Here is a 14,692-nt window from a genome sequence, read left to right on the forward strand (position 1 = left end):
TTCAGCCAGGGAGCATTCTGGAAGCAGAAGCCTCCTTGCTAATGCTCCTGTCTCAGCAAGGCAAGGAGAGTATCATTTTCAGAGTTAAGAATGTGGACTCTGGAGTTAAATTGGGCTCAGATCCCAAACCCTGCCTTTTGAAGCTGTGTGATCCCAGAGAGTTACTTAACTTCCCTGCACCTTGGTTTTCCTATCTGTAAAATGGAACAGGATAGAAGGTAACTTCTAGGGTTGATATGAGAATCAGATGAATCAATATATCCGAAGTGTTTGGAAAGTGTTGAAACACATTGAGTGCTCTACAAATGCTAGCAACGATCATTATTAGACTATAGACCCAGAACTCCTGAGGACAGGAGGGGGACATGGTAGAGGATAGCATGTAATACTTTCATTAGCCCTAATGTCTATGGGCATTGCTGGTTTGCTTTTTTGAGTCTCTGAAGCCAGATATGAGAGAAAATTTGCAGGTGCATTACAAAACTGTAATCCTTTCTGCAACTGCTATCTCAGAAAGATTTAATAAAGCTGCGTGTTTTACATCCACCCCCACTGAACAGCCAGGGTAGGGAACTAGGTAGCCCTTAACTTGCTCAGATGTCTACTTTTTGAGAGCCCCATTTTTGTTTAAAGCTGCTAGTTAGAAAGTTGTTTTAGCTGTAGAACAAGGCCATTATTTATGTTATCTCTTTGCTTACTGTGGTGATTCTCAATATTTTACAATTTTGCAATTTACTGGGTTTTTTGTTTTTGTTTTGAGATGGAATCTTGCTCTATCACCCAGGCTGGAGTGCAGTGGCATGATCTTGGCTCACTGCAACCTCTGCCTCCTGGGTTCAAGCAATTCTCCTGTCTCAGCCTCCTGAGTAGCTGGGACTACAGGCGAGCACCATCACGCCTGGCTAATTTTTTTGTATTTTTAGTAGAGATGGGGTTTCACCATGTTGTCCAGGCTGGTCTCAAACTTCTCACCTCAGGTGATCTGCCTGCCTTGGCCTCCCAAATTGCCGGGGTTACAGGCATGAGCCACTGCGCCCAGCCGCAGTTTATTGTTTTTGTTGTTGTTGTTGTTTGTTTTGTTTTTAAATTTCCCTTCCTGAGTTCATGATTATACCCTGACAGTAACTAGCCATTTCTAATTGTCATGTTTAAAAAATTACACAAATTAACTAATTTATTTATTCTCTTTCTCTTTTTTTTTTCAATCTGAGAATTTCTCAACACACTGCAAGGTAACTAGAGCTCTCTAATTTACAGTTTTGTGCAGTTTTGGGCGAAGCTTAATGTAAAAATTTGGTTAACCCTGGTAATTGGGGAGAATGCTTTCTGAGTCTTGTTCCTCATTAATTTCTGGAAATTGACACCAAATCTAAAGGGAAGAACGAAGAAAATCCTAGGTTGTTTGTTCTCTAAGCAGGCCTCCCCAGCCACTGTCTTGGCACCCAGTCTCATATCTGTTCCCCCTGTGGGAGAGTTCAGCCAGCAGAACAGTGGTGAAAAGACATCAAGTTGGGGCCCAACTCAGGCCTTAAGGAAGCACTCTTCCTTTAGGAGGAGATGTTAGGAATTTGTCCTTGTAGAGCTGTAAAATATATGCATAGAACAAGCATCGTGCAATATTTTTAAAGGGTGGAAATTAAAATCTCAAGTGCAGCACAGTACAAATAGCATGGAATATTTACAGAGTGACCAAGTGGTGAATTTTCATTACTGACTAATGAACTTCATTGATATCAGGTATGTGGTTGGATCTCAATTCTGATAAAGGAGTTTGCTGGGGTGTGTCAGAGATGTAGACATGGTCTTTTCCAAAGTGATCATTTGAAAAAGAGATATCCACATCGTCAAGCCCATATAAAGGATAGAAGCTGCACAGGGCAGCTTTACTTACTCCAGCACCTTCCTCTCCCAGGCAAAATGAAAATACTTGTGAGTATTTGTTTCTGCTTCTTGATACTCTTGTGGTGACTGCTTGCAGACAATGCTCATATCTGATATGCCATGGATTTTGGGAGTCTTAGACAGATACTGTGCATGCTTCTAAGCTTCTGTGATTGAATTAATGACATCTTTGGCAGAAATAGTGTTGAATAAGTCTGACTTTTTTTGTCCTTTTCCTGTTTTGAGATGTTTACTTAAAAGAAAATACAAAAATACAAAGAAATCGCTAGATAATTTTGATTTGGAGGATGTTCAATAATAATCCTTTATTATGAGCTTCATAGGGAATTTGGGCTATTTAAAACAACTACATTTGCTATCTAAGAGAGAAGTTGTAATTTAAAAATAATATCAGTAATAGTAATAATAGTACCTCTTATTTCTCAAATGCATCCTAAGCCTTAGGCTAAGCATATCACATGAATAATTTCATCTGTTCATTGCAACAACCCTATGAGTTGAATAGTGTTCTCCCCATTTTACAGATAAGGAGACTGAGAGGCAGAGGAATGTGATTTTCCCAAGCCCATAAGTGTGTGATTTAGAATGTAATTTATCCATCTGAATCCCCACCTGCAGATGCAATCATGGCAAATTTAAGCAGCCAGAGTGTCTTCAATGGCCTCTCATTATGACTAAATTCTCCCTTAGGACAAAACGTTCCTTCTATGGCCACTCCACCCCTCCATCTGATCCCATCCTCCATAGTTCCACATTGCAGTGCCCCATGGACAGTGGGCTGTGTTCTGACCTAGAATGGAAATCTCTCCCCTAGTCTCTGTCCTTTATTCTCATTCAGCTGCTAAGGGAGAAAGCAAAATGTGAAGTACCTCTTTCTAAAGTGTTAAAGACTGTCAGTTTAAAGAGCTCCCTCTCTCAGGCAGGGCTGTCTTGATTTTCCAAATTGAGACCTAACCCTGAAGCACAAAATTATTATATAACCGTGGTGGATTAACCACAGTGTTGGAAGGGAGATCATTTTGGGGCAGAGGACACTCCCCCAAGCTCTCTCGAATCATACCATTAAAGTGGTTTAGTCCTTCGACTACTTGTTCAAACCACTATTTTAGACTCATTAAATAGAATATACAGGAGTATCATATGTTGCTAGAGCTGGTCTGTGGTAAGAGAAGATGTATCCCTATGGAAGGTTGAATATCAGCACACAGGTCCTTGTTAGATGCTCTACTCCCAGTCCCCAGAAGAGAAGTATTAAGGGTGGGATGGAAAGGGAATTAGGAAAGTCCCACTGACAGTTCTTAAAAATATCCCCCTTCCCCAAGACTCCTTTCATCAGCAGTTTCCAAATGACAGTGCAGTCAACTATGTACTGATGTAGTTTTCAGTGATAGTACAGTTCACTGATGTTCAGAAGACAGGGTACAAAACCTGGGTTAGCATGTTGGAACAGACTCTTACAGGACTACAGCAAAATATCAGAACTGCCTCAATATCAGCTCACGACCTGCGGGCCCAGCACTAAGGCATAGGAGAATATGGGGGGTTTACTTGATGTCAGCCTCAAAAGTTAATTGTGCTCCTAAGCATTCTATTTTCATAGTTTCCCTCAGGAACCTGTTGTGTCTTTATCACCCATGATTCATTTTAAATCTGTATTACCCTCTCAGTCTTAAGGGATTAAAGTTTTTTTTAAATTAATTAATTAATTAATTTTTTTTTAGAGGACACAATTTGACCACTGTTATCCAAAGCTAGTATGAATCATACCAGGGTATTTCCATAGTGAAATGAATCCTTCACTGCTCATCTGCCCCAGGTTTCTCCTACTATCTACATGGTTATAATGCTAGAAAGAGTTGGGAATTAGGTGGCAATTGTAGAACCCTGTGTCTGGCAAATAGAATGAACTCAACAAATACCCGTTAAATGAGCCAATGTGTGAGCCAATCAATGTGTGCGTGGAAAGGGAGTGCTGACCATCTGTGGCCACTCAGTGTCTCTAGGTGTACATTTTCTGAGACATCTGTGCCTTTCCTGTCCAGTGTTTCCTCCTGTCCCACATTCAATGACTACCCTATAAAGAATGGATGTGGTGGGTCTGTTTTTCAGGTGGCATTTCTGGTGGTACTGACCATCTTTGGGATACAATCTCATGGATACGAGGTGAGTTGGTTCCTTATGGGCTTTATCTCTTAGAGATGTTGGGAGAGGAAAGGGAAGGTACAAGAGATCCTGAAGACAGTAGAGAGGCCATATGCCTTATTTGGGATGGAATCTCAGAAATAACCAATAATGGAAATAATGAGCTTGGCTATTCCTCTCCAACCACAATACCTTTGCAAATGTAAGCCATTGCTTTAAAATGTGGCCAGTCTCATTTCTTTTGTGATATCACTGCTTCTCCCATATATAATATAGTAAACTCTAAGGAAAAGCTTTGCCTTCTTATGGCATCATAAGTTTTTGGACTGGGACCCCAGTGGAGAGTTTTAGTTTTTAATCCCTTGTTCATAGCAGGCAGATGCTTTATTTTGTTGGAAGAGTTGCCTTTCAAATATATAAGATTTATGGAAAAACACTTTGTCTTTCTTTTCAATCTAGGTTTTTAACATCATCAGCCCAAGCAACAATGGTGGCAATGTTCAGGAGACAGTGACAATTGATAATGAAAAAAATACCGCCATCGTTAACATCCATGCAGGATCATGCTCTTCTACCACAATTTTTGACTATAAACATGTAAGCAGCAAATGAATTTTCATATTCATCAGGACTAGTTTGCTAAAGAGCAGAGGGATCTATATATATATGGGGCATATATACTTGAATTCTTAGATTTAACCTTGCAATTCTTTAAGAATTCTTCACTTTCACTTTTCTCTTTAAATAATTAAGCAATTGGTGAAAAAAACAAAATCATTTTCAAGAAAAACATATGTCAGGAAACATATGCATTTGCTTGACCTTTTCAGGTAGAAATTGGAAGAGTGATGCTATTATCCCACTACAGGCTCAGAAAGTGCAGAGAAGAGTAACCAAAGTCCAAAGCAAAGCCCGGCACGCAGACACTCAAACACATTTGTTGAGTGAATAAATGAATGAATAGGGCTTCTAACACAGAACATCATGCAGAAAAAGAACCATTGGTCAGCCACAGTGGCTCATGCCTGTAATCCCAGCACTTTGGGGGTCTGAGGCAGGAGGATCTCTTGAGCCCAGGAGTTGGAGACTGGCCTGGGCAACACGGCGAAATCCCATCTCTACCAAAAATACAAAAATTAGCTGGGTGTGGTGGTGCGAGCCTGTGGTCCCACCTACTTGGGAGGCTGAGGTGGGAGGATTGCTGGAGCCCAGGAAGTCAAGGCTGCAGTGAGCTGAGACTGCGCCACTGCACTCCAGCCTGGGTGACAGAACGAGATCCTGTCTCAAATAAATGAATAAATAAATAATTAAAAAATATAAAATAATAAAAAGAACAATCACAAAGCAATCACAACATAGCAGAAATTCAGAGCAACTATACACATTTAATTATGTACATAGGGTAGGCAACAAATCATACTTTTTCTGTAAGAAAGTCTGCTAACTAAAAGCACTAAACTATTTTCAAGTGTTAGATACTGGCATTAACAATAAGTCACAGAAATCTGCTCAGAAAACGTATCCTTCATCAGTTATTTATTCATTTGTTTTCCATTTGTTCCACCAACGAATTATGAACCTGCTTCTACCTAGGTTCCAAGCTGTGCTCTATGGATATAAGTAGGTTCAGCTCATCTCACTAGACTTTTGAACATGCTTTTCTGTCCCTTTTCTTCTAGAAATGTCTTCATGTTCCTCTTTCCCATTGGTGTTGGCGGTTCAATCGCACATTTGAAAGTATGGAGTCATTAGAAGATGTGGTTTAAAAGGAAGTGGCACTGAAATTGTTTTTAAGCAACTGTCATAGAAATCCCAAAACTGTCTTTAAAAAAAATAGAGAAGTGAGGATTTGCTTTAAGCTTCTTCCATTATCACCAGGCTCAGGCTCTGTCTGTTTTTTGAATTTTAGGAACTGACAATTTGTGAGAATTGAAAAATAAGAACCAGGAATATTTCTATTAGATACAGCTTTCTAGGGTATATCATTATTTGGAATTCTATAGACACAATTTTCACTCCAGGTGAAGACTCAGTGGCCTTAGGTCCCTTCTGGCCCCAGGGTCTTCACCCTCCATTGCTCTTTCAATCCCACCTTAGTTCAACCCATCCCTCTCCAGCCAGCTTGGGTTTGAGATGGAGAAGGGATGGAGAAAACTGGAGAGGAAGAAAAGATGGCAAATGAGGGGAGGATAGATGAGACGTATGTGGGCGTGCATGAGTGTGGGTGTGGGTATGCATGAGTGTGGGTGTGGGTATGCTTATTAGAGCTTCTAAAGCAGCACTGTCTAACAGAACTTTCTGCAGTGGTGGAAGTGTTCTAGATTTGAATTTCCAATAGGGAAGCCCCCAGCCCCCTGTGGTTATTGAGTACTCAAAATTTGTAACGGAAGTGCATTTTAAATTTTATCTAATTTGAATTTAAATTTAGATAGTGGCATATACCTAATAACTATCATGTTAGACAGCACAGATCTTTGTATTTGTTTTTGTTTTTGTTTTTTTTTGACGGAGTCTCGCTCTGTCACCCAGGCTGGAGTCCAGAGGTGTGATCTCGGCTCACTGCAAGCTCCATCTCCCGGGTTCATGCCATTCTCCTGCCTCAGCCTCCCGAGTAGCTGGGACTACAGGTGCCCGCCACCACACCCGGCTAAATTTTTTGTATTTTTAGTAGAGACGGGGTTTCACCATGTTAGCCAGGATGGTCTCGATCTCCTGACCTCATGATCTGGCCACCTCGGCCTCCCAAAGTGCTGGGATTACAGGCATGAGCCACCGCACCCGGCCAGGACAGCACAGTTCTAAAAAATATTCTATTTACCCCAAATTGGGGAGGAAGCAGAATAAAATTAATGGAAAGAGGCCAGATGCAGTAGCTTACACCTGTAACCTCAGCGCGTTGGGAGCCCAAGGTGGGTGGATCACTTGAGATCAGGAGTTTGAGACCAGCCTGGCTAACATGGTGAAACTCCATCTCTACTAAACATACAAAATTAGCTGTGCGTGGTGGTGCACACCTGTAGTCCCAGCTACTCTGGAAGCTGAGGCAGGAGAGTTGCTTGAACCAGGGAGGTGGAGGCTTCAGTGAGCTGAGATTGCACCACTGCACTCCAGCCTGGGCAACAGAGTGAGAGTCTGTCTCAAAAAAAAAAAATAATAATAATAATGATAATAAAATAATGGAAAGAGACAGGGAAGTGCTTCTTCTCAATCTTTCAAACCTCAAACTGCAGACCCTGGCTCCATAACATGAAAAGCAGAATATAGTCATGGGTTTGCACAATTTCAAAGGGGTAGAAATGACAAGTGAAAAAAAGAAAATGGTATGTAAAATAAGTCAAGTGGATAAAGTTGATTGCAGATTGGAGAGCAATCCCACCATATATTCACTGTGCATGTTCAAGTCTTTCTTCTGAGTTTCAGGCATCGTCTTCACCAAGTTCAGATTCAGAGAACTAGGGAGGAACAGTAACTGTACTCTTGCTGCCTCAGGGCTACATTGCATCCAGGGTGCTCTCTCGAAGAGCCTGCTTTATCCTGAAGATGGACCATCAGAACATCCCTCCTTTGAACAATCTCCAACGTTACATGTATGAGAAACAGGTAATTCTGGGGCACTCTTGAGTATTCTCTGTTCTTAAGCCAGGCAATACTGGTATTTATGGAGAAATGAAGAGGGTGAGGGAGAAGATCATACTATCATGCCTTACCATAAATATGATATTCAACTTATTAAAGTTATTAAAGTGTTTTTACTTTTATTTTATTATTTTTTAAGAGCAGGAGTAAATCTCAGCTTGATTTCCACCATATAGTCCTAAATACAAGAATTTATAATAAATTCCAGTGACATTATAGCAAGGACTGATCAGCTTCTCTTCTCAGAGCAGGGCTATGAGAAATGGTGATTGGAACACTAGTAAGAGAAGTTCTAATATTCAATGACCCAAAGATGCAAAGAAATAATACAGTATAGTGAATATACTGTATACTATATACTGTATACTATAGTGCACTGTGGCTAGAGACCCAAGGTTTAAGTCTCCCTCCACAACTTCTTATAGGTGCCACATTTGACATGGGACTTACTTTCTTTGGGCTTCATTGCCACCAGAGGTAAAATAACACTGGTAATTACTAATGAGGCTACTTCACAGATAGAGTGTTCAAAAAGAGATGATGCCTTGAGATCCCTAAGTTCTTTCTGTTTAATAATCTGAAAGAGAAAAATCATCACAATTTCGAATAAGGTACACCAATTTTTGTCAATTTATTTTATGTTGTTCTTTTCCGTTATACCGATCTAGACTCTGGAAAACATGTTCTCCAACAAATACACCTGGGTCAAGTACAACCCTCTGGAGTCTCTGATCAAAGATGTGGATTGGTTCCTGTTTGGGTCACCCATTGAGAAACTCTGCAAACATATCCCCTTGTATAAGGGGGAAGTGGTTGAAAACACACGTGAGTACCAATAAGTCATTCATTCACCAAATATTTTCTGAAAGCTACTATGTGCCAGGTGCTCTGCTGGGTGCCATGTGAAATGCAAATAAATGGAAACAGTACTCAGTTCAGTTTGCTTTGGGAATTAATTACATGCCACGTGTGTAAATTGTGCTAAATGTTAGGAATACAGAAATGAATTAAACTGTCTCCAAGGAACACATAGTCTAGTGAAGAAGCTGACAAGTGAAAAGAGAGGATGGAATAAAGGATTCCTGGGTGCCAATGAAAAACTACTCAATTCTTGTATACTTTCATATGTAAGAATTTCAAGTAGCAAAAAGTCATCTGGGCCCTTAGAATAGCATCTTTTGAAGATAATAAGAAGGAAGAAGGAAGTCACTAAGAAATGCTCTCAGGATCCAGAATAGAATTGGTACAGGAAAGAGGAGGCCAAGTGGACTTACAGACAGGGAGTAAAAACCCTGATTCATCTGGGTAACATATGCCACTGCAGATATTACTGTCATTTTTATACAAAGCTTCTAAACGTGGCAGAGCAACCAGAGTGAAAGAGGTCGGGCCACCTGATGACGAACACAACAAAGGAAATGTCTCAGAGTAGTGGAAGGTAGATAAAGAAGAGTAGATAAAGAAGAGTTCATGTTTATTATATATCTACTGCCCAGAAAAGAATTTTAAGTACTCATTCATAAAGTAAATAAAGGCACATAGGCATGCCATTGACACAGAATGGTATAATATCACTGGGATTGAGCCAACCAGCACTTCCAAAAGTTGTCAGTTTTATTTAAGCAAATGTATTATTATTCTAATAATTCCAATAATATATTTTTTAATGCTCTTTCTCTGAAAAATTTTCCCTTTTCCAGATAATGTCGGTGCTGGAGGCTGTGCAAAGGCTGGGCTCCTGGGCATCTTGGGAATTTCAATCTGTGCAGACATTCATGTTTAGGATGATTAGCCCTCTTGTTTTATCTTTTCAAAGAAATACATCCTTGGTTTACACTCAAAAGTCAAGTTAAATTCTTTCCCAATGCCCCAACTAATTTTGAGATTCAGTCAGAAAACATAAATGCTGTATTTACAGATTTTTTGGTGTTTGTTGTTTTTTGTAAGCAGCAAAGGGAATCCAAGCAATGTCTTTGTCACTATATAGAAGAAAAAAAATTGCCAGAATTTTAAATAAGGTGCATAATGTGTGAAAATTCCCAGATGGTACCACTGAGTCACATGTGGACTAGTCAGCTGGGGTCGAATTTCCATTTCTGCATCTGCCCTCTGGACCGGCTTCCCATCTAACCATCCAAATATATGGGAGCAACCTGGGTAGAGAAGAGGCTCATATGGTGATGGCCTTGACCTGGCCAGGGGAGGGACATGGCGTATGCTTATCAAACAAGTTGAATGCTCAGGTGAAGACTTTTAGGGCCATTCATATGAGTTAAAATGTTCTTTAACTCACCAAACCAGTAGACTCAACCTGAATAAACATTATAATAATATGTGTTGCCCTGGAGTGAGAAGGGAGAAAGGGAGAGAGGAAGGAGCACCTAACATCCAGGAAAAGATGCACCATACTGAAGATCATAACAGGAGTGAAAACCTAACTAGAAATGCCAAGTCAATACATAGCAGAAAAGCAACTTCCAATATTTCAAATAAATTTCACATTGTGTACAAATCTCAGATCGTGAAGCTGGGTCACACGTGCACGTTCGGCTGAATGCAAATTCAGAGCAAAGAGGAATTACTTTAACGACAATTTATTCTCTTGCCGCAGACCTCTGGGATCCTAGCTGCAGAGGACCCTCGGCCTCCGCGTTTGAGCTGACATGAGACTCTCACTAGAGATTAGATGGAGAAAGGGCTTCAGCAGGCACGGAGCTGGAAGCTTTGCCTGTGAGACAGCTCCGCGGGAGCACTCATCCCCCAGGGCTCTCTGTCTCCCTCTGAGAGACTCTGGCCCCATATAACCACCAGAATGGGAGAAGAAGGGCTTCCCCGTGGGATTAGGGCACATCTGTCCCGCAGGCCCACCTACCTGCCGGTCCCTCCCAGGATTCCTGCCTGGCCACCCCACAGGAGTGTGTACACAGTGCAGCCTCAGCTGCTCAGCCTGGGTGCTTTGCTCCACTTGAGTGCATTCCGGCAGCGTGGGAGCTGTTTGGATCCCTCAGTGCACACAGATCCCAACCCCAAGGGTCCAGGGGAGGGAGCTGTGAGCAGATCCGGACGTCCCAGGGCTAAGGTCTGTGGCTCCGGAGTGCGGAACTGGGCCCAGTGCTTCAGCAGAAGAGGAGCCCATACTCTCAGAAAACTCTCAGAGAGGGGTGAGTCCCACAGGTTCCTGGGCCGGTGTGGAACCTAGGCGTGCCTCCCTCCACAGAGCTGGTCCAGTAAGTGTGGGGCCTGTCTCCCTGCTGGACCTCTGCGTGAAGGAGCCCCACGACCTGGAACACCTAACAACAACAAAAAGTCACGGCCACAGTGCCAATGATCAGGGGTCCCTCCCCCCAAGACCGAGGAGGAGACCTGGTGAGGGGTCACCCCTCTCCCCCTTGCACCACAGAGCAGGGCTTCAAAGGCCGGATACACAAAGGAGCCAGGTGGCAGAATGAGAGCCTAGCTACCTCCCATTGCTCTCACGCGCCATCTACTGGATTTCAGCCCAAACTACAACACGAAAAACTGCTAATTTTCCTTCCGGCCAGGCCGAGGACTAGAATTCAACAGACTGTTTGGAGCCTTAGCCCTCTGAAAACTTCCAGAAATGAAGCCAACTGACTATATTCAGTTTACACCACAGTTAAAGGAACACCAACCCTCCCAGATGAGAAAGAATCAGTGCAAGAACTGTAGCAATTTAAAAAACCAGAGTGTCCCCTTACCTCCAAATGAGCCCACTAGCTCCGCAGCAATTGTTCTTAACCAATCTGAAATGACAAGCATGGAATTCAGAATCTGAATGGCCATGAAGCTCATAGATATCCAGGAGAAAGTTGAAATCCAATCCAAGGAAACCAAGCAATCCAGTGAAATGGTTTAAGAGCTGAAAGATGAAATAGCAATTTTACAAAAGACCCAAACTGAGCTTATTGAGTTGAAAAAAGAATTTCATAATACAATCAGAAGTATTAACAGCAGAATAGACCAAGCTGAGGAAAGAATCTCAGAGCTCGAACCCTGGTTCTTTGAATCAACTTAGAAAAAAATAAAGAAAAAAGAGTTTTAAGAAATGAACACAATCTCCCAGAAATATGAGACTATGTAAAGAGACCAAATCCATGACTCATTGCCATCCCTGAGAGAGAAGGAGAGAGAATAAGCAACTTGGAAAATATATTTGGGGACATAGCCCACAAAAATTTCCCTAATCTCTCTAGAGAGGTTGACATGTAAATTCAAGAAATACAGAAGACCTTGGCCAGATAATATACAAGATGACCATCCCCAAGGCACATAGTCATCAGATTCACCATGGTCAATGCAAAAGAAAAAAATCTTAAAGACAGCTAGGGAGAAGGGTCAAGTCACATGCAGAAGGACTCTCATTAGGCTGGCAGTGGACCTCTCAGCAGAAACCTGACAAGCCAGAAGAGATGGAGGGAGGGGGGTCTATTTTTGTCATCCTTAAAGAAAAAAATTTCCAACCAAAAGTCTCATACACTGCCAAACTAAGCTTCCTAAGTGAAGGAGAAATAAAACCCTTCTCAGACAAGCAAATGCTGAAGGAATTCCTTTCAACTAGACCAGCCTAACAAGAGGTCCTAAGGGAGTGCTGAATATGGACTCAAAAGAATAACACCTGCTATCACAAACACTCACTTAAGCACACAGCCCACAGACACTATAGGCAATTACACAGTAAGTCTACATAACAACACAATGACAGGATCAACATCTCACACATCAATACTAACCCCGAGTGTAAAGAGGCTAAATGCCCCACTTAAAAGACAGAGAGTGTCAAGCTTGATAAAAAGACAAGACCCAATCATCCACTATTTTCAAGAGCTCTATGTTACATGTAATGACACCCACAGACTCAAAGAGTTGGAGAAAGATTTATCATGCAAAATCAGAAAACAAAAAAGAACAGGAGTCACTAGTTTTATATCAGACAAAACAGATTTTAAACCCTTAATAATTAAGAAAGACAAAGAAGGGTATTGCCTGGACCGCAGAAGGCTTATTGGAAAAAAGGAAGGGTATTACATAATGACAAAGGGTACAATCCAACAAGAAGTTTTAACTTTTCTAAATATATACACACCCAACATTGGAGCACCCAGATTTATAAAACAACTACTTCTTGATCTACAAGAAGACTTAGACAGCCACACAATAATAGTGGGAGACTTTCACATCCTACTTACAGATCATTGAGACAGAAAACTAACAAAGGAACTCTGGACTTAAACTTGATACTTGACCAATTGGACCTAATAGATATCCACAGAAAACTTCACCCAACAAAGACAGAATATACATTCTTCTCATCTGCACATGGAACACATTCCAAGATCAACCACATGCTAGGTAAGAAAGCAAGTCTCAATAAATTTAAAAAAATTGAAATCATATGAACCTTAATATCAGACCACAATGTAATTAAAAAGAAATCAATATCAAGATCTCCCAAAACTACATAAATACATGAAAATTAAACAACTTACTCCTGAATAACTCTTGCGTGAACATCAAAATTCAGGAAGAAATAAAAAATTATTTGAAATTACTAAAAATAGAGACATACCTTACCAAAATCTCTGGGGTACAGCTAAAGCAGTGTTAAGAGGAAAGTTTATAGCACTAAATGCCTTAATCAAGAAGTTAGGAAGATCTCAAATTAGCAGTCTTTGTACCTAAAAGAACTGGACAGAAAATAACCAATCAACCCCAAAGCTAGCAGAATAAAAGAAGTCACTAAAGTCAGAGAAGAATGGAATGAAATTGAGATGCAAAATCCATACAAAAGATCAAATGAAACCAATAGTTGTTTCTTTGCAAGAATAAATAAAATTGATAGACCCACCTAGCTAGATGAACAAAAAAGAAAGAGAAGATCCAAATAAACACAACCAGAAATGACAAAGGTGATGTTACAATTGATCCACAGAAATACTTGTCCTCAGAGACTACTATGAACATACACAAATTAGAAAATATAGAGGAAATGGATAAATTCCTGAAAGCAAAAATCTCCCAAGATTGAATAGATGCAAAAATTCTCAACAAAATATTAACAAACCAAATCCAACAGCACATCAAAAAGTTAATATATCATGATCAAGTAGGCATCATTCCAGGAATGCAAGGCTGGTTCAACATAGGCAAATCAATAAGTATGATTTGCCACATAAACAGAATTGAAAGCAAAACCTACATAGTCATCTCAATAGAGGCAGAAAAAGCTATCAATAAAAATTCAACATCTATCAAAGGAACATACCTCAAAATAATAAGAACCATCTATGAGAAATCCACATCCAACATCATACTGAATGGGCAAAAGCTTTAGCCATTCCTCTTAAGAACACGAAGAAGGCAAGGATACCTACTCTCACCACTCCTATTCAAGGTAGTACTACTGTAAGTACTAGTCAGAGAAATTAGGTAAGAGAAGGAAATAAAAAGCATCCAAATAGGAAAAGAAGTCGAACTGTCTCTCTTTGCTGATGATATATTTGTATACCGAGAAAACCCTAAAGACTCTGTCAAAAGACTCCTAAAACTGATGAATGATTTTAGTAAAGTTTCAGGATACAAAATCAATGTACAAAAAGTGGTAGCATTTCTATATACCAACAGTGTCCAGGCTGAGAGTAAAATCAAGAACACAAACTCACTTAAATAGCCACAAAGAAAATGATATATCTAGGAATACAGCTTTCACTAAGGAGGTGAAAGATCTTTACAAGGCTTAAAGAAATCATAGGTGACACAAACAAATGGAAAAAATCCATGACCATGGATTGAAAAAATTAATATTATTAAAATGGCCATACTGCCCAAAGCAATATACAGATTCAATGCTAGTCTTATAAAACTGCCAAAGTCATTCTTCACAGAATTAGAAAAAAACTATTCTAAAATTCATATGGGACAAAAAAGAACCCAAACAGCCAAAGCAATCCTAAGCAAACAAAACAAAACAAATGAACAAACAAAAAACAAAGCT

The 14,692-nt window shown here is 40.4% G+C and overlaps 1 protein-coding gene across 1 annotated transcript; it reads left to right on the forward strand.

Annotated features, from left to right (window-relative positions):
• The first annotated feature begins 1,885 nt into the window (after nt 1-1,885).
• Nucleotides 1,886-9,599, forward strand: GKN2 (gastrokine 2). Its single transcript, XM_054476322.1, has 6 exons — nt 1,886-1,929; nt 4,012-4,065; nt 4,504-4,641; nt 7,534-7,644; nt 8,349-8,505; nt 9,381-9,599. Exons 1-6 carry the CDS (start codon nt 1,918-1,920, stop codon nt 9,461-9,463), a joined length of 555 nt encoding a protein of 184 aa, XP_054332297.1. The 5' UTR covers nt 1,886-1,917; the 3' UTR covers nt 9,464-9,599.
• Nucleotides 9,600-14,692: the final 5,093 nt, after the last annotated feature.

This window comes from Pongo pygmaeus, chromosome 12 (assembly GCF_028885625.2).
Source record: "Pongo pygmaeus isolate AG05252 chromosome 12, NHGRI_mPonPyg2-v2.0_pri, whole genome shotgun sequence".
NCBI classification, from domain to species: Eukaryota; Metazoa; Chordata; class Mammalia; order Primates; family Hominidae; genus Pongo; species Pongo pygmaeus.